We start from the raw sequence: 26,514 nt of genomic DNA, 5'->3' as shown, positions 1-26,514 counted from the left end.
CCCCACCCCCCCCTCCTGTGAGGTCATCATGGACTATCCCGCCTCCTTAAGGTGGTTCTCCAGAGACAGCACAGCTGGTCCCACACAACTACTACTGCTATTAATTCAAGAGCGCTGCCCAGAGTCACAAAGAAGAAACCATTTGTACTGTTCCACCTTAAGGAGGTGGGATAGTCCAAGATGACCTCGGCAAGGGAAAAGGTTGAAGAGCTTTGAGCATGCTCAGTTCCTTCCTCTACTTCCCCAGAGCTGCAAAGGGGAAAGATTCAGAAAAGGAAGCAATTGGAAATCCCAGTCCCTTTCCAGGAGAGGGAAATCTCCAGCCTGGATCCCTCCCAGCAGCTGCAGAATTCAGAGGAAATGTCTGCCCTGGACTCTGATCAGGTTATTCCAAAAAAGCATTTAGTCTAATAAAAAGCTGTCTTATTTTCTTTGCTTTGATTTCTATGTTTATGGTCTTGTATCAAGTAGAGAGTTGCGTGGGGACAGAAATCCCACCCGTCCCCGCCAGGATTCTCTCCGTCCCCACCAAGATCCTCTCCGTCCCCACCAGGATCCTTTCCATCCCCACCAATCCCCGTCAGAATCCTTTCCGTCCCCACCAATCCCCATCAGGATCCTCTCCGTCCCTACCTGTCCCCGCCAAGATCCTCTCCGTCCCCACCCGTCCCCGCCAGGATCCTTTCCGTCCCCACCCATCCCCGTCAGGATCCTCTCCGTCCCCACCCATCCCCGCCAGGATCCTTTCTGACCCCACCAATCCCCGTCAGGATCCTCTCCGTCCCCACCCATCCCCGCCAGGATCCTTTCCGTCCTCACCAATCCCCGTCAGGATCCTCTCCGTCCCCACCCATCCCCGCCAGGATCCTTTCTGACCCCACCAATCCCCGTCAGGATCCTCTCCGTCCCCACCCGTTCCCGCCAGGATCCTTTCCGTCCCCACCAATTCCCGTCAGGATCCTCTCCGTCCCCACCCATCCCCGCCAGGATCCTTTCTGACCCCACCAATCCCGGTCAGGATCCTCTCCGTCCCCACCCATCCCCGCCAGGATCCTTTCTGACCCCACCAATCCCGGTCAGGATCCTCTCCGTCCCCACCCATCCCCGCCAGGATCCTTTCTGACCCCACCAATCCCCGTCAGGATCCTCTCCGTCCCCACCCATCCCCGCCAGGATCCTTTCTGACCCCACCAATCCCCGTCAGGATCCTCTCCGTCCCCACCCGTTCCCGCCAGGATCCTTTCCGTCCCCACCAATTCCCGTCAGGATCCTCTCCGTCCCCACCCATCCCCGCCAGGATCCTTTCTGACCCCACCAATCCCGGTCAGGATCCTCTCCGTCCCCACCCATCCCCGCCAGGATCCTTTCTGACCCCACCAATCCCGGTCAGGATCCTCTCCGTCCCCACCCATCCCCGCCAGGATCCTTTCTGACCCCACCAATCCCCGTCAGGATCCTCTCCGTCCCCACCCATCCCCGCAAGGAATTACCTCCATCCTCGCCCGTCCCCATAAAAAGCAGAAATTACTTCTGACAGGATCATCAGTTCCACAGTTTCTTTTGCTGTTTTCCTTGTGGAATCTCTTTGGTGGAACCCTTTTTTTGTTTTCTATTCAGGTAATTAACTTATAAACCCCCTCTTTTACTAAGGCTGATGTGTCCATTATATTATATGGATGAACCCTGCTTCCAAAGCCTTCCATCCCCGTGGGAGTCCCATGGGCTAAAGGGGGGTCCCCGTGGGAGTCCCGTGGGTTAGGGGGGATTCCCACGATCCCCGTTCCCGTGCAGACCTCTAATATCAAGTAAGAAATTCTTCTCTTTATTCTTGTAAAAGGAAAACCTTTCCCTGTGCATCTCTTCCAGCTTTCCCTTCTTTTTCCTTGTTCATCTGTTTTGGGGGGAAGACTAACCTGCTGGAGGTAGGTTGCAGTTAATGAGGTTTATGAGATCGGAAGAGGGAAGGAGAGCTGCATGGTCCCGTTAATATCAGGGTCCACTAAAGTGCATTTATGCAGCTGAGGATGTGGGATTTCCCTGCTGCATTGTTGGTAGGTGCCATTGACTAATCCTATCGAACATGACCATCATCAAGTTTTTGTGGCAGAATACAGAAGTAGTTTGCCGGGCCTTTCTTCTGCGCAGTATAAATTTGACGTTGCCGCCATTGTCGCATCAAACTTGGTAGGTACTTGGCCATTGTTGAAAACAGGATACAGCACAGTTACTTACCGTAACAGGTGTTATCCAGGGACAGCAGGCAGATATTCTTTACGCATGGGTGACGTCACCGACGGAGCCCACGGTACGGACCTTTTTACTAGAAAGTTCTAGTTGGCCGCACCGCGCGTGCGCGAGTGCCTTCCCGCCCGACGGAGGAGAGCGTGGTCCCCAGTTAGTATAAGCCAGCTAAGAAGCCAACCCGGGGAGGAGGGTGGGACGTAAGAATATCTGCCTGCTGTCCCTGGATAACACCTGTTACGGTAAGTAACTGTGCTTTATCCCAGGACAAGCAGGCAGCATATTCTTTACGCATGGGTGACCTCCAAGCTAACAAAGAGGGAGGAGGGATGGTTGGCCATTAGGAAAATAAATTCTGAAGTACAGATTGGCCGAAGTGCCCATCCCGTCTGGAGAAAGCATCCAGACAGTAGTGAGTAGTGAATGTGTGAACTGAGGACCAGGTGGCCGCCTTGCAGATTTCCTCAATGGGTGTGGAACGGAGGAAAGCAACAGAAGCGGCCATAGCTCTTACCCTGTGGGCCGTGACAGCGCCGTCTAGTGACAGACCGGCCCGAGCGTAACAGAACGCGATGCAAGCTGCAAGCCAGTTGGATAGCGTCCGTTTAGAGACCGGTCGACCCAAACGATTTGGGTCGAAGGTCAGGAAGAGCTGAGGGGACAAGCGGTGAGCCCTTGTACGATCAAGATAGTAAGCCAGGGCACGCTTGCAGTCAAGACTGTGCAATGCCTGTTCTCCGGGATGTGAATGAGGTTTCGGAAAGAAAACAGGCAACACAATGGACTGGTTGAGGTGAAAAGCTGAGACCACCTTTGGAAGGAACTTTGGATGGGTGCGCAGAACCACCTTGTCATGGTGAAAAATAGTGAACGGTGGATCGGCAACCAGTGCATGAAGCTCACTAACCCTCCTGGCAGAGGTGATGGCAATGAGGAAAAGAACCTTCCATGTCAGAAATTTGAGCGAAGTTGTGGCAAGCGGCTCAAAGGGAGGTTTCATGAGGGCAGATAAAACCACATTCAGGTCCCAGACGACCGGAGGAGGCTTCAGAGGTGGTTTGATGTTGAAGAGGCCCCTCATGAATCGGGAAACCAGAGGGTGAGCCGTGAGAGGTTTTCCTAAGACAGGTTCATGAAAAGCCGTGATGGCACTGAGATGGACTCTGATAGAGGTAGACTTGAGGCCTGCGTTGGACAGGGAGAGCAAGTAGTCCAGAACAGTTTCCACCGCTAAAGAGGTGGGATTGTGATGATGACGGAGGCACCAAGAGGAGAACCTGGTCCACTTCTGATGGTAACATTGGAGGGTGGTCGGTTTCCTGGAGGCGTCCAAAATGAGACGGACGGGCTGAGACAGATTTCCTGAAGAGGTCAGCCCGAGAGAAACCAAGCTGTCAGGTGGAGCGAAGACAGATTGGGATGTAGTAGAGACTGATGTTGCTGTGTAAGTAGAGTAGGAAACACAGGCAGAGGAATGGGATCCCTGGAGCTGAGCTGAAGCAGGAGGGAGAACCAGTGTTGACGAGGCCACCGGGGAGCTATGAGGATCATGGTGGCTCCGTCCCTGCGGAGTTTGGATAAAGTCCGCAACATCAGAGGTAGAGGAGGAAAGGCATAGAGGAACCGATCCGTCCAGTCGAGAAGGAATGCATCCGGGGCCAGACGATGAGGAGAGAAGAGTCTGGAGCAGAACTGGGGCAGCTGATGGTTGTGAGGAGCTGCAAATAGGTCCACCTGCGGAGTGCCCCAGCGAGCAAAGATGGAGTGGAGCGTGGGAGGGTCCAAAGTCCACTCGTGAGGTTGAAGGATGCGGCTGAGATTGTCGGCCAGGGAGTTCTGTTCGCCCTGGATGTAGACAGCCTTGAGGAAGAGACTGCGGGCCGTGGCCCAGGTCCAAATGCGAAGAGCCTCCTGACAAAGGAGGCGAGATCCGGTGCCGCCCTGTTTGTTGATGTAGTACATGGCAACTTGGTTGTCCGTGCACAGGAGCAGAACCTGAGGGCAAAGAAGGTGCTGGAAGGCCTTGAGAGCATAGAACATGGCTCGTAGTTCCAGGAAATTGATGTGATGAAGACGCTCCTGCGGGGTCCAAAGACCTTGGGTGCGTAGGTCTCCCAGGTGAGCTCCCCATGCATAAGGGGAGGCATCCGTGGTGATGGTCATGGAATGCGGGGGCAGATGAAAAAGAAGGCCCCTGGAAAGATTTGAGGAGTTCAACCACCATTGTAGAGATTGCTGAAGAGACGATGTCACAGAGATGGGATGAGAAAGAAGGTTCGAGGTCTGCGACCATTGGTTGGCCAGAGTCCATTGAGGTGTCCTGAGGTGGAGTCGTGCCAGGGGAAGCACATGCACCGTCGAGGTCATGTGGCCCAGGAGGACCATCATCTGTCTGGCAGAAATGGAGTGATGAAGGAGCACCTGACGACACAGGCGGAGCAGGTTCCGCTGACGGTCGGAGGGGAGAAACGCCCTCATTAGTGTGGTGTCGAGAACTGCTCCAATGAACTGAAGGCGCTGCGTGGGAAGCAGATGCGACTTGGGGTAGTTGATCTCGAACCCCAGGAGGTGGAGGAGAGAGATGGTCTGATGAGTGGCTTGTAGCACAAGCGGAGACGTAGGTGCTTTCACCAACCAATCGTCCAAGTAGGGAAACACCTGGAGGTTGTGAGACCTGAGGAAGGCCGCCGCCACAATGAGGCATTTGGTGAACACCCTGGGTGATGAAGCGAGGCCAAAAGGTAGCACTTTGTACTGATAATGGCGATGGTGCACCTGGAATCTTAGGTAGCGACGTGAAGCTGGATTGATTGGTATGTGAGTGTAGGCCTCTTTGAGGTCCAGGGAACATAGCCAGTCGTTCTGAGAGAGATGAGGGTAAAGCGTGGCAAGGGAGAGCATTCTGAACTTCTCCTTGACAAGACATTTGTTGAGGTCCCTGAGATCGAGAATGGGACGTAGGTCTCCTGTCTTTTTTGGAACCAGAAAGTAACGGGAGTAGAATCCCCGGCCCCTTTGTTCCAGAGGTACTTCTTCGATGGCATTGAGGAGAAGGAGGGATTGGACCTCCCTCAGGAGGAGGGGGGTTTGAGTTGAAAGAGAAGCAGACTCTACGGGAGGATTGTCTGGTGGAAGAGTCTGGAAGTTGAGAGAGTAGCCGTGGCGGATGATGTTGAGGACCCACTGGTCCGATGTGATGACCTCCCAACGGCTGAGAAAAATGTGGAGCCTGCCCCCGATTGGTTGAGGGAGAGGCAATGAGGGTGGAAGACTGGCTAAGCCCTGGAGAGAGGAGTCAAAAGGGCTGAGAAGGTTTGGCAGGAGGAAGAGGCTTGGCAGGTTGATTAGACTGTGCACGAGCCTGGTTGTGGTGTTGTTGGCGAGCCCGCCTAGGTTGCTGTGAAGGCGGGTTAAGCGGCCTAGCGGAGAACCTGCGTTGGTAAGAAGACTGTGGTTTGTAAGGCCGAGCAGGAGGGGCCTTCTTCTTTGGTTTAATGAGAGTATCCCATCTGGTCTCATGGGCGGAGAGTTTTTGTGTGGTGGTATCCAGAGACTCTCCGAACAATTCGTCTCCCATACATGGGGCGTTGGCTAGTCGGTCCTGATGGTTGACATCCAGATCAGAGACCCTGAGCCAGGCCAGGCGGCGCATGGCCACAGCGATGGCAGATGCACGAGAGGTGAGCTCAAAGGAGTCATAGATGGAGCGTACCATAAATTTTCTAAGTTGAAGCAGGCTGGAGATGTGCTGCTGGAATAGTGGGACCTTGTGCTCCGGCATGTACTTTTGCATGGCGGAGAGTTGCATTACCAGATGTTTCAGGTAGAATGAAAAGTGGAAAGAGTAATTGTTTGCCCTGTTGGCAAGCATGGCATTCTGGTAGAGCCGCTTGCCAAACTTGTCCATAGTTTTGCCCTCCCTGCCAGGAGGGGTAGAGGCATAGACACTGGAGCCTTGAGTCTTTTTTAAAGTGGACTCAACCAGGAGAGATTCATGGGGCAGCTGGGGTTTATCAAATCCCGGGATTGGAATAACCCTGTAAAGGCTATCCAGTTTACGGGGTGCCCCAGGGACAGTTAATGGATTTTCCCAATTTTTATAAAAAGTTTCCCGTAGGATGTCATGCACGGGTAACTTCAGGAACTCCTTAGGGGGTTGATCGAAATCTAATGCCTCCAGGAAAGCTTGTGATTTCTTGGAATCAGATTCCAGAGGCAAAGATAAGGCCCCCGATAACTCCCTGAGGAATTTCGAAAAAGAAGATTGCTCAGGTTTAGATGTGGTATCGGGGGCCGAGGGCTCTTCGTCCGACGACGATGCATCCTCCTCGGTACCGAGGGGAGATTCCTCCCAGAGGTCCGGGTCTCTGACATCGGTGTGTGCGTGCCGAGAGACTGGAGTGGAAGGCTCGGTATGATGAGCTTTAGACCGAGACTTGCCTGAGCGTACCGAGACGGTACCGGGGGATGAAGACCTGTGTCTGTCTCGGTCCCGGGAAGAACGGTGCCGGTCAGGTTCGCGGGAAGACCGGTGTTCCGCTCGGTCCCGAGGAGGATCGGATGTCGTCAGAGCGACGGCCTCGGCATGGGCATGGATATGCGGTGCCGAGAGAATGGGCATGGATGGGTCCATAGGTACCGATGGCGTGGATACCGGTTGGACGGTGTGGGGCTCGGGCCGGTCTGGTACCGAAAGCAGCGGTGCCAGGATAGAGGGCAAGAGCTGTTTAAGTTGCGTTTGGAGTTGTTCCTGCAACTTATCCTGGAGGATGGCCGCAATGCGGTCATCCAGGGGTGGCACCGGAACCACTTTTTTCTGCTTTGGTTCCATGGGTGCCGCTCTACGCTCCGGCGATGAGGAGGCCGATGACGAGGCACTCACCGATATCGGAGCGGAGCGCTTTTTAGTTCGGCGTGGAGCCGAAAGAGCCGGTGTCGCCACCGAGGTGGGAGGGCGCTCAAGGGTGGAAGGCTTCTTAGCCGGCTTACCTGGCGCCGGTGGCGCCGATGTGATGTCAGGCGGTGTCGAGGTGGTCGGTGCCGACTTCGATGGTGCCGCAGTTGAAGAAGTCGAGTCCATAGTCGGGCCGGTGCCGAACAGCAGACTTTGCTGGATTTGGCGATTCTTCAAAGTGCGTTTTTTAAGAGTGGCACAGCGGGTGCACGAGTCCGCCCGATGCTCCGGTCCCAAACACTGTAAACACCAATTGTGTGGGTCAGTGAGGGAGATCGGGCGTGCACACCGCTGGCACTTCTTAAAACCGGGCTGCGGGGGCATGAATGGAAACACGGCCTCCGCAAAATCAAACCCCGAGGCCTGGATCGTGACAACAGGCCCCGCCGGGGCAAAGACAAAAAACGAAACAAAAAGAAAATATATTTTTTTTTTTTTTTTGGAAATGAAATAAAAAAGCAACCCGAAGGTAAATAAACGAAAAAAGAACGCGAGCGGGAAGGCAAAAAGAGGTTTTCAATCGGAGTTGAAAAACGCACGTCTTCTTCGCTCCGCGGAAACGAAGAAACTGGGGACCACGCTCTCCTCCGTCGGGCGGGAAGGCACTCGCGCACGCGCGGTGCGGCCAACTAGAACTTTCTAGTAAAAAGGTCCGTACCGTGGGCTCCGTCGGTGACGTCACCCATGCGTAAAGAATATGCTGCCTGCTTGTCCTGGGATAATGGGCTTGATTGGCCTTCGGTCTGTCCCAGTATGGCAGTTCGTATGTTCTTACATAAAGTACTACCATATGTACTTGAATATAAACCCATCTGAATATAAACTGAGGTAACCTTTTAGCCCCCAAAAATGGGAAAAAGAAGGTTGACCTGAATATATACTAGGGGTTCCAGATTTTTGCTTGAGAAAAGAAGGATGCGTGACCCCACCCCATTTTGCACCCAGCCCCGCGCCATTCTGCCCACGGCCCCACCCTGTTCCACACCCAACCCTACCTTTCTCTGCCCCCCCCAATCCCAGCCCCACACAAACCTAGTCTCTTCAGGGCCGCGTCTGGAGGGTGTCTGCGCATACATCAGTGTATTGTAACCACTTTCAAAGTACCCATTCTTTATTTATTTATCTTATTTTATTATATCCTTTATTGTATATTTAATGTATATTTCTCTGTAAACCGCTTAGAACTTAACGGATTTAGCGGTATATAAGAAATAAATAACATAACATAACATAACATAACACTTTGGGTGACTCTTCATGAAAAGGCAGTAAATAAACATAGCAGCCATTATGGGAACTTGTGTTAGCAACAACATACACAAGACAGACTGATTCCAGAACTCTCCACTTTCCTGCCTTCAGATATGAAACTACTCGCTTCTCTCTTTCCCATCTCTTCAGCTTCTGCTGAAGTTCCTTTGGCTGAAACCAACTACACTTACACTTCTCCCTCCATATTCAATGTGATAGGGGATTAACATAACCGCGAATACAGAAAAACTGCGATTAACTTTTTCTTATGTTATTTGCTGTTTTCTATTAAAAACCATCGTGAATATGGTGAAGCCACGAATAACATGGTGGGAGACCTGGCCTGTTCCGGAAAGAGGGCAAAAACACAGTGAAGAAAGTGCTGGGAATTGGTGATTTTCTCTGTAAACACTTGGAATCAGCAATTTCTCTATGCAAGCTGATGTAATTGGTGGGGAGGAGCCAGCAAGCTAAAAAACGTGAATAATCGAAACCGTGATTGCTGAAACCGCGAATACAGAGGGAGAAGTGTATCGTCTTCCAGCTACTAAATCAGCCAGCATGAAAGATTTCCAGTATTTGTCTAAGGAGCAGGAAATCTGCTTCTGGTAATTTTAAAGGAACAGAACATAGTATAATGCACCAGAGATCTGATCTTACTGACAGAGGTCATATAACAAAGTCTACTAGAAAAGCATGATAAGGAAACTGGCTAACTGTGTCCGTGTCTTGCTTTCCAGACATCCGTCACATTCAAGGATGTCGCTGCGTATTTCTTGGAAATGGAGTGGGACGTTCTGGGAGAATGGCAGAAAGAGCTGTACAAGAAGGTCATCAAGGAGATTCATGACATTCTCATCTCACGAGGTAAATACACCTTCTCTATCTTCTATTTTTCATCCCATGATCATCTGAAATTTAGAACCTGGCTTCTGATGCCTTCCCATATCCAATAGGAGCCAATGTAAGAAGCCTCTAGTTTAAGGTCTTTCAGCTGGAGACGAGCCTATCTTCTTTTGTAAACTACAAAAATTTGGTCCAGAAGGTCAGGGAATGATTTACTTGTCAGATTTCTTGCTGAGAACTACAACATCTGTGTAAGGCCGTGACATGTTGGCTGCAGTGTTTAACCCCCTTCAGATGGTAACAGATGTTGTCAAGAAGATAGCGACTGGAATGTCTCCACATAGGAGGGCCATGAAGAGAAATATCTGTACTAGCAAATTTCTTAAGATTTATTCTTAGTGTTGAAACATTTTATTGAAAATATGTGCCATACAAAATAACAGAAATACAATCAACTAGAACACTTCACATATATCCCCCTTCCAACCCCCCCAACCCAGTTGCCCAATGCCAATGATGGAACCATGTACCTGCAAGTCCAACCTGAACAGCAACAAAATAACCTGGGAATCTGGATTCTTATAATCTCCAGGGCCCCAACAACTTAAACAGGACCAGGTACCATTCTGTGTCAATAACCTCCCCCCCTCCATCTACAATAGCAAGAATTATCACACAACACAGTAGAATCATCCCTCCCCCCCAAACCCCCCGCCCTCCAACTTCCAAGACAAATTAGAAATATCCCATCCTGCAACAGAAACCAAGCCCAATAAAAAAAAAAAAAAGCTCAGGTAAAAACAACCACAAACCCTCCCAGCCCAATCCCCTTACCCCCTACCAACAGTAGGCCAACCCATGCCCAACTCCCACTAACTACCCTTCCATTCATACCAACTCACCCTTCCATTCATACCAACTCACTCTCCACAACACTCACAACTCATTCAGCAGCAGATTATATCCTTTGGGATGTAAGATCCTTAGATACAGATCCCAAAGTTGCAAAAATTGCTGACTCCCCATTCTGAGAGACTTTTGCCTCTCTAGCTTCCCAAAAGGCCAACTGATGCCCGCCAGAACCAATACCCAGGAGGCTCACTAGAAGTCCAGTATTTCAAAATGCCTTTCCGAGCCACCAGACTATGTTTACGACATAACAATCTATGAACCCCACTCAAAGTCCCATAAGCCCCAGGTAAGTCCAACACCAATTGCTCTGGGGTATCAGACAGAACAAGGCAGAGCCCAGTACGCATAAATTGTAAAATTTCCTGCCAATAAGATTTATTCTTAATTAAGTGGGTCTGTAGCTACCTTTTTTTCTGTACGCTTTAAGCTTTGTCAGGCATATACTCAAATCCCAATATATACAGATAGAAACATACTAGAAGCTGACCAAATTTTGGTTACAGTGCCAAAGTTGGCAGAAACTGAAAGTGTGCTTATTGTTGGAAGCTAAATTTTTTTTTGCTTCTTCCGGTTAGCTTCCCTCCCCTCTAATCAGGAGTTACCTTTACTCCCTTCCCACTTGTAGGTGCCCCCTTGGGCCTATTTATGTTCTCAGTTGCTCCTTTCCCTTCTGGCTCTGCTCTTGAAATTGCCACAGAGACACAGACACACATGGAAATAGATGGGATTCTACTAATACAATGTAAATAACATTTTCCTATTTCTTATTAACAGGTTATTTAATCGTTAATCCTGATGTTATATTCAAGATTAAAAAAGAAGATGAGAAATATTTTGCACAACACTGTGAATTGGAGGGAAATGGAGACCCGAATGAGCCCACCGAGAGTAAGCAGCTACGTTGGATTTAAAGGGCTTTGCATTTTCAGAGCACAAGATTGACATTAAACATTTAGGGGCCCTTTACGTAAGCTTAGAGTGTGCTAATGGAAGTGGTACATGCTAAGTCCTTAGAAGCCCACTTTATATGTATGGGCTTCTTAGTATTCCCTTAGAGATTCAAAATCTATTTCCTAATTTATTATCATCAGATTCTTGGTGAATCCGAGACGTGTTTTCTTTTAACAGGGTTTCCGATTGTAACATCTGTTTTCTCGCTGAGCGTTAAACAAGAGGAGGATCTCCCCTTCACAGATCCTCCTGAATCGGAGACATCTGAACAGGTTCACCTTTCTGTACCGAGTAAGTATCAAATTCCTCCTGCACAGCTTTACTAAGGTCAGCTGAGACCATTGAGGAAATCAGTGGTGGTGGAGAGGCTTCTCTATTGTTACAAGGGGGAACCTGACTGATGAAGGTGATGCACTTTGACTTAGTCATGGAGAGTTTTATTGAGGGTAATGCTTTAGTATTGATGTATTAGGATTTATCATCCACCTTTATGAAGAGATTCACCCGAGTTAGTGTAAAGCAGGTACAGTATAATATAACACAATTTTGTTAACAGCATAACAATGGTAAAATGACCCAATATAAGCACAAATACAATCAATGAGGTAAACTTGGAGACGATGAACCGAAACCTTGTGATAGGACTAATATGAAACAGGCTCAGAAATACACACATTTAACAGAAGGCGGGAGCAGGCAGGCCTTGAGCCTGCGCAGATGATGGAGCTGCAGGTTTCCAGTACTAATGGTAAGCGCAATGTTGGGGAGTGGGGCATTCATGGAGGAGGGTGGCGGCAATGGGGGTTTGTATGCGCGGAAGATAGCGGCTTTGAGGTTCATCACGGGGGTGAGGGGGCATCATGCTATTGAAGGTTATAGCCCTGGTGGTCATCGGGAGTTGAATGGAGGACATAGAAACATAGAGTATGACGGCAGAAAAGGGCCGTCAGCCTAACAAGTCTGCCCACTCGAAGAACCCTCCCTCAACAAGAACCCTCCCTCTAAGAATTTCCCGGAGCGAACCCACTCCAAGAACCCTTCCTCAACAACAACCCTCTTTTTAAGCATTTCCCCGGAGCGAACCTACATGTTTATCCCATCGTCCCTTGAAGTTGAGTGCGTTACTGGCCTCAAATACCTGACGTGGAAGACCATTCCATCGATCAACTCTTTCGGTGAAGAAGTATTTTCTGATGTCACCATGAAATCTCCCACCCTTGAGTTTGAGCGGATGCCCTCTGGTGGGCCCCGTAAGGAAGAAGATATCTTCCTCCACCTCAATACAGCCCGTAAGATATTTGAATGTCATCAGTCGGGTGCATGGAGGATAACAGAGCCAATGTTCATAATGGGGGGATGCCTGTATGGAGGATAGGCATGCTGGTGTTCAGTAGCAAGTTTCTTCGGTACCAACTGGTAAGCACGATGCTGGCTGGGGGAGGGGAATATCTAATTTTACTGTTTGTCGATGGAGGCAAGAGTCCTTTTCAAATTTGCCTGTATCTGTTAAAAATCATTATTTGGTATATCTCTAGTCTACCTCATTTCCCATTTTCTTCTGGATTGTTCCAACAAATCCACACGTAGCGTCCGTTTTTTTGGCATATCCAACAGTAAAAGCTTTGTTGATTTAAGAGATTTCTTGACAGAACACTTGCCTTTCAGGCAGGCAAAATGAATGACTGGCTTGGTAAAATTATCCCATGTGTTTCATCTTACCACTCCTTTAGAAAATTAGTTAAGATGCAGTTATTTGATAGATTTGTAATCTAACTTTTTACTGTTTTAGTTGATTTGCTTATAATGTATTTATTATGTATTTCTCACAATTTGAACATGTCGCTGACTGTTCAGTTTCTCTTGTTGTAAACCGCCTCGAAATATTATGGTGTGGCGGGATAGAAGAATAAAGTTATTATTATTATTAATTTCGAATTCCACGTCTGTGTAAATGCCAGAATGGTTTAGAACAGTGTTCTTCAACCACCGGTCCATGGACCAGTGCCGGTCCACAGAAATTTCCTGCCGGTCCACAGGGCCGGCATGTGCATCAGGCCCAAAACAGTGTTCTTCAACCGCTGGTTCGCGGTGCGACTGATGCGGCGTTATCTTCAGGCCGGCTCCCTCTTCCTCACTGACTCAGTGCACAAAGCCACAGGCAGCGGCTCCTACGCACGTCCTGCGCCTGAACCGGAAGCCTTCTCTCTGATGTCGCAACATCAGAGGGAAGGCTTCCAGATGGCCCACAACTAGCTCAGTGTTCTTCAACCGCCGGTCCGCAGACCAATGCCGGTCCACCAAATAATTCTTTTATTTCTGCCGGTCCCTAGGTGTAAAAAGGTTGAAGAACACTGGTTTAGAATGAAAAGGAACTTGCTTGTGTGTCGAAGGATAAAGAGGAAGTGTTTGCAATTCTAGAATTCAGGTCTGGTTTTCATACTCCTAGTACACATGGAAAGGGCCATCAGATTTTGTTGCCTATTCTCTTAATTAAGAGCATACTGGGACAGAATGAAGGTTCATCAAGCCCAGTGTCCTGTTTCCAGCAGCGGCCCATCCTTGGCGTCGACATTGCAAAAATCTTCCTCGGTGTCGTCTGAGTCGGCTAAACACTCGATGTCGGAGATTGTTCTTCTTCCCAAACATCTCCCGAGACGGTGTCGGTCAAATCGGGTAAGGCTTTGAGGAAGATGAAGCATAAAGAATCATCGATACCCAGTGCTCGACACCGCATTCCACCCACTCGAGACTCGGACCTCTGGGGTGATTCTGAAGAGCCTGTTCTGTCTGATGAGGATGTCTCTTCAGATGAAGACTCTCAACTTCCATCTTCTCAAGAACCTTTTCAACGAATGGATAAGTCTTCTTTTTCAAAACTTTTGAAAGACATGGCAGAGACGCTTTCTACACCTCTTGAAGCTGACTCCCAAAAATCTAAACAACTTTTGGATGCATTAGATTATGAGCAGCCACCTAAGGAGTTTCTTTGGCTTCCCCTTCATGACATCTTGCGGGAGACCTTTTACAAGAACTTAGAAACTCCTTTGACCATCCCTGTGGCTCCTCGTAAGCTGGATTCGCTATATAGGGTGGTACCCATTCTGGGCTTTGACAAGTCTCAGTTCCCGCATGAGTCTCTCCTGGTGGAGCCTACGTTTAAAAAATCTGCTGGTGCCAGTGTCTATGCTTCCTTATCTTCTGGCAGAGAGGGTAGGGCGATGGACCATTTTGGCAAACGTTTATAACAAAATTCCATGCTTGCCAATCGGTCTGGTAATTATGCTTTTCATTTCTCCTTCTATCTTAAGCATTTAGTTACCCAAGTGGCCACTTTTCAGAAGTACTTGCCTGATCGCAAATTACCTGCTTTTCAAAATTACATTGCTGGCTTGCTACAGCTGCACAAATACATGGTAGGCTCTATCTGTGACAATTGTGAGCTAACATCTCGTGCTGTGGCGATGTGGCGTTTAGCCTGGCTCAGTCTCGGAGCTTGATGTTAACCATCAAAATCGTCTTGCTAATGCTCCTTGTTTGGGCGATGAACTTTTTGGAGCTTCTTTAGATACAACTACCCAAGTTAGCTCACGAAACCAGGTGGGATACTTTGGTTAAAACCAAGAAAAAGGCTCCACCTGTTTGCCCTTTCAGACAACAGTCTTCATATCACTTAGCTTACTGAGTGAAGATAGGATATCAGTGTGTGTTAAATGCTGAGCAAGCTTTAGCATGATTGTAATTCAATATCTTAATTGTAAGCAAATTCAGCTGTATGTCAAGAATAAATGAACCTCTCCAGTCCTGTCTCATTAAATCAGAACAGTTTAGCAGATCTCCAGTTGGTGGTGTCAGGCAATGGAAGGCAGTGGATTTAAAGGTTTCTAAATAAATCTTGTTCTTCATCTTGTTGCTATAGATCAGAAATCAATCTGTGTAAAAGCAAAGAAAACAAATCTCCTGATGAACAGAGCTATTTATAGCTCTTGAGGAAAGGACTTGTCTACCTTAATAGTAAGATAATCAGGCACTGGGGTAACTTTTGTTTGAAACATATTATACTAATGGAGATCATCATCCCATAACAGGTTCCCACAATATCACGCCTGACATTTTAATCCGATTTGAGCAAGAGGGATTCAGGACTGAACCTCCGAGATCTGAGCAAAGAGGAAATCTGACCACCACAGGCTCGTGTGAGGAACTGCATGAAACAGGTGATGGAGCTTGAATTAAAACTAGTAATGATGATGATACAAACTTTTCCTATAACAAAAACTCCTCCTCTGGGTCAGGCACAATGAGAACGAGGTGTTATCATCACAGTCCCTCCTTTAACCTTTGTTGTGAGGATTATTTGTGTGTTCTATTTCCCTTTATTTTTTCTTTTCTCCTTTCATTGTCAGGTCTGCTTTTCTATTTTATTTAATTTTGGGGCAGGAGGTTATACCTTCTCTTTTTCTTATTCTCCCTCACCATTTTCCCATATCTCTCTCCTTTCTCTTTCTCTTCTTTCAACTCCTTCTGTCTCTCATCCTATTTGTGTTGAATGTCACGGTTCATTTTCAGAGCTACAGAGGGTCCTTAAGTCCTTCCACCAGGACACTTGAATTTTCAGAGCTCATAATATTCCCATCATCTCAGTATTGGCAAAATATTACTTTTCTTAGGTTCTGAGCTCTCCTTCAAATCTTCAAATTTTTCCATTCTTTTTACAGGCAGCCAAAGTTACATTGCTGAGAATATAAAAGAGATCCTGAAAATGGATCCCGATAGTGACCAGCTGGAGGGAGGAGAGGAGGATCCTGATACCAAAAGTGGTGAGCCAACAATTCCTTTATAATCAAATCCTTGCTAGGTGTTGCAGAGTATTTCTAAATTTTCACTTAGATGCAAATACTGTTCTGTTCAACACACCGGGGGAATCGACACGGTCCGTGTTTCGGTAAACACGCCTTCATCAGGGGTCCATCTAACCTGGGTAGGTCTTAGTGACATATTACTAGTTTTTGGTCCTTTTTATGATTCTTTTCTATGATTTATGTTATGCATGGCTTTTTCTTGCCTTTTTTACTCCTTTTTTTCATTTATTTACTTCATCACTTATACTGTCGATATTAGACTCACTCTTGATGGGTTCTCTTTCATATCCACCTTATATATATCTATATGACACACTGATTATTCACTTTTCATTAAGCTCTTTATTATTGCTTGCATTTTTCTTATTTTAAATTTGGATGTCTTGGTCTTTAAGCTTTCCTGCCTTCTGTTTTTTCTTTTTGGAGACTTTTCAATGCACGCTGTTTGTATTAATCATACATACATATATATATATACATTTTTTGTTATTATTATGTATAAGTCTATTCCCTTCATTATCTTGAATGTTTCGATTATGTTCCCTCTCAGTCTCCTCTTTTCAAGGGAAAAGAGGCCCAGTTTCTCTAATCTCTCACTGTATGGCAACTCCTCCAGCCCCTTAACCATTTTAGTTGCTCTTCTCTGGACCCTTTCGAGTAGTACCATGTTCTTCTTCATGTAGGGCGACCAGTGCTAGACTCAGTATTCCAGGTGAGGGCATACCATTGCTCAATACAGCGGCATGATAACCTTCTCCGATCTGTTCGTGATCCCTTTCTTAATCATTCCTAGCATTCTGTTCGCACTTTTCGCCACCACTGTGCATTACATGCATGGCTTCATCGACTTGTTGACCAGTAATCCCAAGTCTCTTTCCTGGGAAGGGGGGGGGGTCTCTCCAAGTACCGCCTCGGACATCCTGTATTCATGTATAAGATTTTTGTTACCGACATGCATCACTTTACACTTATCCACGTTGAACCTCATTTGCCATGTCATGGCCCATTTCTCAAGTGTGTTTGTCACATTGCAGGTCTTCGCAATCCTCTTGCATCTTCACTACTCTGAATAACTTTGTATCGTCTGCAAATTTAATCACCTCACTCGTCGTGCCAATTTCTAGGTCGTTTATAAATAAGTTGAAGATCACAGGCCCGAACACCAAACCCTGTGGCACTGCACTCGTGACGCTTTTCCAGTCCGAGTATTGTCCATTTACCCCCACTCTCTGTTTCCTATCCGCCAACCAGTTTTTAATCCACGTGAGTATTTCACCCTCGATTCCATGGCTCGCAATTTTTCAAAGTAGTCGTTCATGCGGAACCTTGTCGAACACCTTCTGAAAATCCAGATATATAAAGTCGACTGAGTCACCCTTATCTATCCGCCTGTTTACTCCCTCGAAGAAGTGCAGCAAATTCGTCAAGCAAGATCTTCCTTTCCTGAACCCATGCTGGCTGGTCTTCATCAGATCGTGTCCATCAATGTGCTCAATGATGCGGTCCTTTTTCAGGGCCTCTACCATCTTTCCTGGTATCGAGGTCAGACTCACCGGTCTGTAGTTTTCTGGCTCATCCCTCAAAGCTTTCTTGAAGATCGGCATAACATTCGCCACCTTCCAGTTTTCCAGAATCCTTCCTGATTTGATCGACAGATTAGCTATCAGTTGAAGCAGTTCAGCTATAGTCCCTTTCAGTTCCTTGATTACCCTCAGATGGATGCCATCCAGTCCCGGGGATTTATCATTTTTAAGATTATCATTCTGCCTGTATACCTCTTCTAGACTGACCGTCATCCCTGTCAGTTTCCCATCTTCGTTTTCCGCATATAGCCTGTCAGCTTCTGGTATATTGTGTATATCCTCTTCGGTAAATACAGACGCAAAAAATGTGTTCAGTTTGCCGGCGATGGCTTTGTCCTCCTTTAGCACTCCCTTTATTCCATGGTCATCCAACGGCCCCACCGCTTCCTTCGTGGGTTGTTTCCCCTTAATATATTCCCCTCATTGTCTTCCAGCCTTTGTCCTCTTCCTCCCCCCGTTGGCTGGTGATTTATTTCTTTCTTTCCTTCCTCAGGCCCAACAATTGTCCCTTCCTCCCTCCCTCCTTCCTATGTTCCCGTCACTGCCTTTCAGCCTCGGTCCTCTTCCCCCGCCCCCCCCCAAAGCCTGCCTGCCCACCCGATTTAATTACCTCCAGCTGCTGCTGCTGTGAGGATACATCGATGAAGCAGCAGCAGCAGTGGGGGGGTGGGATTCCTGGCTCAGCAGCACGGCACCTGGAACAGATGTTGCTAGGAAGGGCCAGGTGGGTGCAGCGATTGCATGCCAGCCCATAAGCCTTACTCCCGACGTCAATTCTGGCCCGGACCTTCTCGCCGACGTCAGAATTGACGTTGAAGGTAAGGCTTTTGGGCCAGCGGCGTGCAATCGCTACACCCGCCTGGCCTTTTCCTTCCTCTACTTTCCGCAGCAGTGAGTAACCAGCAGCGGTGGCGGCAATGGCAGCAATCTAAATAAGGTAACGGGGGAGGGGGATTTGGGTATTCGCTCCATAGGATGCACCCCTTTTTCCACCCACTTTTTTGGGGGGAAAAAATGCGTGTTATGGAGCAAAAAATACGGTTTACATATTCTCATCTTTACTCCTTTTAAATATGCACAGACACCTTTTATTTCTTGGGATCCCAAGTTTCATTCATTCATAAAAACATTATTAAATAAGTAAAACTTTTAGTTATCTAAATGATTGTTAAGAACACATAGGAAAGGTTTAAATACAAAGCTGTGAAAGGCGGGAATCTGGGGTCCATCTCCGTAGCTCACAAGAAAGGAGGGGGAGCAGTCCATTTGGTCAGAGAACCAAAGGCAGGAATTTGAGGTCTATTCAGAACTAAAAGAAGTCTTTTTAATTTCTTACCTCTACAGATGTTCATGCACTTAAATCGTTCCCTAAATCCTGCTTAACTAGCAAATTACATAATTATATATATTATTCCTATGATTTTCTCACTATTCATTTCTAATTTGGTTTTTCTGGTTTTTACTTGGTTGGCTGTATCCTTTATTTCTATATCACTTGCAAAACTTTCTTACATGGACCACTGGTCTGACCCAGCGGCAATTCTTATGCTCTTACATGTTCTTGAATATGGGTGTTTCGTTATCTATCAATTTTATCTCTAACTAGTAAATCCAAGAATAATAAGAAAGTAGGTGACTGTTTCTTTTGTTTTTTATGTTTGTATATATCGGCCAAATACCTTTTACGCTGTCCATCTTAGGGCGGCTTGCCACACCCTTATTTATTTGAGCTAAAGGGCCACATCCTCAGGGGCCTTCTCTTTTTCTTATTCTCCCTCACTATTTTTCCATGTCTTTCCTTTCTCTTCTTTCCACACTTACTGTCTCTCATCCTATTTCTGTTGAATGTCACGGTTCATTTTCAGAGCTATAGAGGGTCCTTAGCTCCTTCCACCAGGATACTTGAATTTTCAGAGCTCATATTCCCAGCATCTCAGTAATAGCAAAATATTACTCTTCTTAAGTTCTTAAAGCTTCTTAAGTTCTTAAACCTGAAGCTATTTTTCCATTCTTCTTACAGGCAGCCAAAGTTACGCTGCTGATAATACAACAGAGATCCTGAAAACGGAACAGGAGCCCAACACTGACCAGCTGGAGGAAGGAGAGAAGGATACTGATACCAAGAGCGGTGAGCCAAGAATTCCTATGTAATAAAAATCCTTGCTAGGTGCTCTGGAGTATTTCTAAATTTTCACAGAGACGCAAATACTTTTCTGTACATTATTTTGATTTTTTTTTTTTGGGGGGGTACATAATTCCCTGGAGTGTTTACAATGTGCATAAAACCATCAGTAATGGAAGTACAGCGAGAAGCAGCTGGTTAGACATTGCATTACATTAGTATTTATTGATCGCTAATATGCCCCAGAAGGAGTTCAACACAATTTACGCTTTAGAATGTAATGTAATTCCTGGCCATATCAGGGATTACATTAATTCATTAGGGTTCATGACACAGATAACTTGGTTTGTGTTCGTGTAGGTGTGTGATTAGGGTATATGGTTTGGAGAGAAGATTGGCTGTATCTGGTGTTGTTGCCTTGATATTACGGGTTCTAGTAGTGGTGTCTCCCAGATTGTAAGGAGCTTGGTCAACTATCGAGATAGGAGAGGTGGTTTGTGTCTTGCTTGGTTTCTGGTGGTCATAGCCGGTTGTGTTTGGAGGGGGCTAAGGTATTTTCCAAATAGATACGTTTGTAGGCCTTTTTGAAAATTTTTGATGGGAGGGGTGTTCCTTAATTGTGCTGGTAATAGATTCCACCATTTTGCTATCAAGTATGGGAAGGTTGTAGAGTGAGTGGTTTTGTATTCGATTCCTCTAGGATTTGGGAATCTTATTCTCATATAGTTGCTGATCAGGTTATATTTGTGTTTGGATAATAATTTGATTAAATTCAACTTGTAGTCTGGTGTTTCCCCATGGAAGATTAAAAATATTAGTGTACATAATTTTAAAAAAACCTTTGCTTTTAAAAATGGAGTTGGTGTAGTTCGAAGTACAGGGGTGTCACTTTGTCATATTTGGCTGCTGAGTAAATAAGTCTTGCTGCTACATTTGGAATGGTTTGTAGTTTTTTTTTTCCCTACATTTTCTTTGCATCCTACATAAAGGACATTACAGGTATCCAGTTGGGATAGTAGCAGTGACAGAACCAAGATCTGAAAATTTTCTTTGGTGAAGCAATGCCAAATTCATCTCAGTTTTTTCAGAATTGTGAATATTTTCTTAGTTAAGATTTGCGTTTGTGCCTCCGAGGATAGGTTTTCGAATATAATCCCTAGGCTTCTCAATTCTGATTCCAGTTTCAGTGTTCCAGGTACTTTGGGATTTGATTGTTTTCCCCTCTTTCTAATAGCTTGGCATGAGTTGCACTAAAGCTACTGGTCTGTAATTCTTGACATCGTTCATTTCTCCTTTTTGATCTTTTGGGATAGGTGTTAAAATGATTTTTCCTAGGTGTTTGGGGAATATTCCTTTTTCTTTTTTTGTAATTCTTTATTTTCAGATCAGGAACAGACAAATTAAAACATACTGATATGCAACATACAAAACATCTGCAATAATAATCCAAGTAACATTCCCATCATGGTGTTATTTGTAACAAATCTGAACTTCCTCCTAACCAAAAATACCAAAGGTACAATACTCAACTTCCCTGATCTTTAGGTACCTCCCTATCCCCCCCCCCTGCCCCTCCCTCCCCCCCCCCCAGAGCAGCAGGAACACCTTAACCCAATACCATATATAGAAAGAGAGGCCCGCAATTACGGGCAAACAAGATAGCAAACAAGAAGAGCTGCCCTCTAACCCATATCCCCCCTTTCTGCCTCCAAATATCTCCCCCAAATATCCACGAATTGGGGCCATTGGTGCGTCGGAAAAGCTGAGAGCCTGTACCGATCACACACCCATCCCAGCCGCTCCCTCATAAGTACCAATGTGAGAGCCCAGGCACTACGCCACTGTTATGCCAGGACTAGCTGGGCTGCTATGAAGGCAAGGCTCATAAGTTTATCCTGAGAAACTGTCATTCCCTCTACTCCCAACACCCAATAGAGCATCTCCGCCTTCATTGCTACTAATACTTGAGTGAGAGAAGGGTGACTAAGATGATTAAGGGGCTGGAGGAGTTGCTGTATAGTGAAAGATTAGATAAACTGGGCCTTTTCTCCCTCAAACACAGGAGACTAAGAGGGGACATGATCAAAACATTCAAGGTACTGAAGGGAATAGACTTAGTAGATAAAGACAGGTTGTTCACCTTCTCCAAGGTAGGGAAAATAAGAGGGCACTCTCTAAAGTTGAAAGGGGATAGATTCCGTACGAACATAAGGAAGTTCTTCTTCACCCAGAGAGTGGTAGAGAATTGGAATGCTCTTCCGGAGTCTGTCATAGGGGAAAACACCCTCCAGGGATTCAAGACAAAGTTAGACAAGTTCCTGCTGAACCGGAACATACTCAGGTAGGGCAAGTCTCAGTTAGGGCACTGGTCTTTGACCGGAGGGCCGCCGCGTGAGCGGACTGCTGGGCACGATGGACCACTGGTCTGACCCAGCAGAAGCAGTTCTTATGTACTGAAACACCTACTCCCAAAACCCTCTACAAGCCCACCACATGTGAAAAAAAGTACCCCTGTTGGTGCCTCCTCGCCAGCATAGATCACCGGATATTGTGGAAATCTTACTAAGTAACACTGGGGTAACTTACCACCGTACTAATAGCTTGAGAGCATTTTCCACCAAAAGCGGAGCTCTCGCAATGTGGTAAAGATGCAGCCCAATACCTCCCTACTCTTCCATGGTAAACTCTATTCCAATATCCTGCTCCTAAGCTCTCATATAGGATGTTTTCCGTCCCTCAACCGCTTGTAGAATTTTATATAGGGTCTTTTCACCGGACATCCCAGCCCTTGTTCAAACCCAGATCTATACAAGGCCTTCGGCTCTACATTTCTAGCTGTCATATAGTTTTTTTGTCTGCAAATAAGGGAATATATCTCCCGAATCCAGCTGATATTGATCTTTAATCTCAGCAATAGCTCTGATGTCCTCCCCGTCTATAAGTTGACCAAAGTATTGCAGTCCTCTCTGCCCGGTACAAAGTCCAGAGCAAAGAGTATAGGGAAAAAGTGAAGCCTCTTATCCTTACCCAGCAATTTCTTAGATTCGCCCTTCCAGATCCATAAGGTCCACCGGGTAAACGGATTTATTATCCCTATCAATTCCCGGTCTCCCAAGCCCACCCAAGGTAGGTAACATAAAGAACAGATACCCCTAGATCCTTCCAGAAGTCCCTGTTCCACCTCTACCAATAATTTAAAGGGACAGGCATGCCACTCAACAATCGCCCGCAATTGGGCCGCATGATAGTATTTTTCAAAGTTAGGAATACCCAACTCCTCTTCCGCCTTGAATTTAAACATGGCATACCTGGCCACCCTAGGATGCTTCCCACCCCCTATGAACTGAAATAAGCTCTTATGCCACCGCTGAAAGTAGGCCTTTGGGATTTCAATGGGTAACACCTGAAATAAGTAGAGAAATTTAGGGAGGATCATCATCCGAGTCACCTCCAAGTGACCCGGCCAAGAAATATAAAGCTTATCCCATCTGTCAAAATCCCTCTGGATTTCTGCAACTAATGGAACATAATTCTTTTTTTAAATTTATTATTTATTGTTTTTAACAGTTTAAACAAGAAAATTAACTTCTTGTACAGAAAATGAGTAAGATATAGATTCCAATATCAAAGCAATTAAATTATAAAAAGTAAAGTTATCAACTTAATCAATATTTAAAGTCCCGTATTTGAGAGATCCAAGATTCAAATGAGTGAATCAACAAAGAAAAAAGGAACTAACATATCCTATTTAGAAGATAAACTGACAACTATTAGTGATTACAGAAAGATTTTCTTATTAGGTTGCTATTATTACATTTTCCCCCTCAAGACATTTCATGGTTAGAAATTCTGACAGCTGGGAGGGTTCAAAGAATATATAGTTACAAGACTTATATTTTACTAAACATTTACATGGATATCGTAAAAGAAAAGTTGCACCCATTGCAGTTACTCCTGGCTTTAACAACAGAAATTGTTTTCTTCGTTTCTGAGTTTCTTTTGTCACATCCTGAAACACTTGAATTTTTTGACCCAGAAATTCCTTATGTCTGTCTATTCTTGAAGAATAATTTTAATATCCAATTTTTATCAGGTAATAGTACTACTGTGACCAACAAAGTGGCTGGTCTAACTAATTCTTTCAGTGATGTATCCAGCATAGTTGTTAAATCCATCTGTTGCTCCTGGTCCTGATCTTGTTGTTGCCGAGGTTGTTGCCTTTCTTGATTTTCCATTAGAAGATAATAGATTTTTGAAAAAGGAGAAAAAATTTCTTCCGAGACATCAAGTATGTCATGAAAGTATTTTTTTAACATTTCTTTAGCTGAGATTGAGGATATATTGGGAAAATTCAAAATTCTAAGATTGTTTAATCGACTATTGTTCTCCAAAATTTCCAACATCCTTCTCAGGTTCAAATAGTCTCTAATCATAGTAGACTGAATCTTATTAACTTCCAAAAGATCATTTTCAATTTTTGTATTTATTACAATATTATCCTGTTTCAAAATTTTTATATCCTCCTTTTGTTCCTGGAACTTCTGTTCTAAAACTTTAATTTGGGGTGACAAAGTCTTACCCAGAGTCCAGGGTAACATTAGTGGGTTTAGTAATTGTGAAAATACTTGCAAACTTTGGGTCCTGCCCAGCTGTTCCGGGTCCCTCCTGAGTGCCTTGTTCCTCTTGCTCCATCGATGGTTTCCACGCAGACAAGCTCCCTTCCAGTGCCAAACTCGAAACAGCCTCCCGGGAGATAGAGTTTACCGCTTCGGGCAGACTGTCCTCCCGTGGAGAGCTGGCACTCTGCGGCTGTGGAGGCGGGGTCCTAGAGCCTGGGTTCAGCGTGGATTCAAGCCCAGGGAGACACACAACGGCTTCATTCACTGCTTGTGGCTCCAGCGGGCGACTCCCAGATGCGAAGGGTTCCTGCTGAAGGCGCCTCAGAAAATCCTCAATTGTTGCCTGTGTCGGAGTCTCCAAGAGCCGAGAGGTTCCGACAGCTCTTTTCCCTCTCCTCTTCGGCATCACTGCGAAACCAGGTATGCAAAGCACAGTCCTCTGAGAGCGTCTCTCTCACTGACTGTTGTCCGCGGCCATCTTGGATCCTGCACTCATAGAATTCCTATGCAACGGAACATAATTCAATTGAAAGAGCGATGTCCAATCCACCCCCATATAAATCCCCAGATATCTAATTGGCCCTTTTACCCACCGAAAAGGTACGGACCGTTGTAGCGCTGGAATATTGTCATCTGGTACTGAGATGTTGGCCATCTCTATCATGCTCACATTGGCCTTAAAGCCCGATAACTTCCCATACTTAGAGAGCTAACAAAGAGGATTCCATGCCCTCTACAATAGCCAAGATGACATTTGCGAACAAGAACAAGTTACGCTCTACATCATTTATCCACAACCCACATATCTGTGAGAAAAGTCTAATCTTCTACGCTAATGGCTCGATCACCAATGCAAAGAGCAGTGGCCAGAGTGGGCACCCTTGTTGTGTTCCCCTCTTAAGCTGAAATGGAGAGGAATATGCCCCATTAATTTTGACGCACGTCATTGGGCCATTGTAAAGTGTAAGAATCCAAGAAATAAACAGACTGCCTAGCCCCATATGACGCAACACAGCTGCCATAAACTTCCAATCCACATGATCTTGAGAAAATTGTTTTTCGACAAATTTCAGATTTCATTGAACAAACAAAGGTTTTACATCCAAACCAGACCGGATTTCGTCAACACCATTCCACCGAACTTTCACTTATTGGGTTAACCACTAAAATCCTCTACCATCTAGAGCAGGGGTCTCAAAGTCCCTCCTTGAGGGCCGCAATCCAGTCGGATTTTCAGGATTTCCCCAATAAATATGCATGAGATCTATGTGCATGCACTGCTTTCAATGCATATTCATTGGGGAAATCCTGAAAACCCGACTGGATTGCGGCCCTCAAGGAGGGACTTTGAGACCCATGATCTAGACCATCATCAGTCCGTATTACTCGTTTCATTAGATCTTTCATCAGCCTTCGATACCATAGATCATAAACTTCTTTTGTCGCAATTATATGACATTTGTATCACAGACCAAGTTCTTGATTGGTTTTCTTCTTTCTTTACTGATCGGGTCTCCAAGGTTGTTTTCAATTCAACAGCCTCAGACTCTATAACAACTGAATACGGTATTCCACAAGGCTCAATTCTATCCCCTTTACTTTTTAATATTTTCTTAGCCCCTCTCTTAACTCTAGGCCAATCTATTGATTTTACAACATTCGCCTACGCGGACGATGTCCAACTAGTTCATCCAATAGACTTAAACAACTTGAATGACATTATTCTCATTAATCGAAAACTAGAAAAGATTAACTCTTGGCTTGAAGCACATATGCTCTCCCTGAACGTAAATAAGTCAAAAATAATGATTTTTCCATTCAGAGAAAGCCTTTCTCTTCAAACCTCTCCCAAACTTAAAAATCTACCTATCAAAGTGGTACCTTCTTTAAAGTTACTGGGAGTCGCGTTCGATTGTAAACTTACTTATCACCTACATATTAGTACTGTGGTCCATCGCTGCTTCTATCGATTGCGCATGATTAAAGCTTTAGCAAAATTGTTAGAGCCCGCGGCCCTGAACATTTAAACCCACTCCCTCGTTATTTCATAGATTACTGCAACGCCCTCCTCAAAGGCATAACAAAAAAGGAAATAAGAAGACTCCAAATAGTAAAAAGTACGGCAGTAAAAATTAATATTTAACGCAAAAAAATACAACCATGTTATTCCTCTTTA

The 26,514-nt window shown here is 45.8% G+C and overlaps 2 protein-coding genes across 2 annotated transcripts in view; both read left to right on the top strand.

Moving 5' to 3' along the window:
* Positions 1-254: 254 nt before the first annotated feature.
* Positions 255-26,514, top strand: part of LOC117367633 (zinc finger protein 665-like) — a 29,102-nt gene continuing 2,842 nt past the window's right edge. Inside the window, exons 1-7 of the mRNA XM_033960392.1 lie at positions 255-384; positions 9,187-9,313; positions 10,979-11,092; positions 11,333-11,446; positions 15,241-15,369; positions 15,871-15,972; positions 19,618-19,725. Coding sequence (XP_033816283.1) covers positions 361-384; positions 9,187-9,313; positions 10,979-11,092; positions 11,333-11,446; positions 15,241-15,369; positions 15,871-15,972; positions 19,618-19,725 — 718 coding nt within the window. The 5' untranslated portion in view covers positions 255-360. The remainder of the gene's footprint in view (positions 385-9,186; positions 9,314-10,978; positions 11,093-11,332; positions 11,447-15,240; positions 15,370-15,870; positions 15,973-19,617; positions 19,726-26,514) is intronic.
* LOC117367622 (zinc finger protein 665-like) overlaps positions 19,628-26,514 on the top strand; it is a 110,704-nt gene continuing 103,817 nt past the window's right edge. The window contains exon 1 of the mRNA XM_033960360.1: positions 19,628-19,725. The gene's annotated coding sequence lies outside the window, so the exon portion shown is untranslated. The remainder of the gene's footprint in view (positions 19,726-26,514) is intronic.

This window comes from Geotrypetes seraphini, chromosome 10 (genome assembly GCF_902459505.1).
Source record: "Geotrypetes seraphini chromosome 10, aGeoSer1.1, whole genome shotgun sequence".
NCBI classification, from domain to species: domain Eukaryota; kingdom Metazoa; phylum Chordata; class Amphibia; order Gymnophiona; family Dermophiidae; genus Geotrypetes; species Geotrypetes seraphini.
The sequence above is the reverse complement of the archived record's forward strand: the minus strand, read 5'-3'. Positions and strand labels throughout refer to the sequence as shown.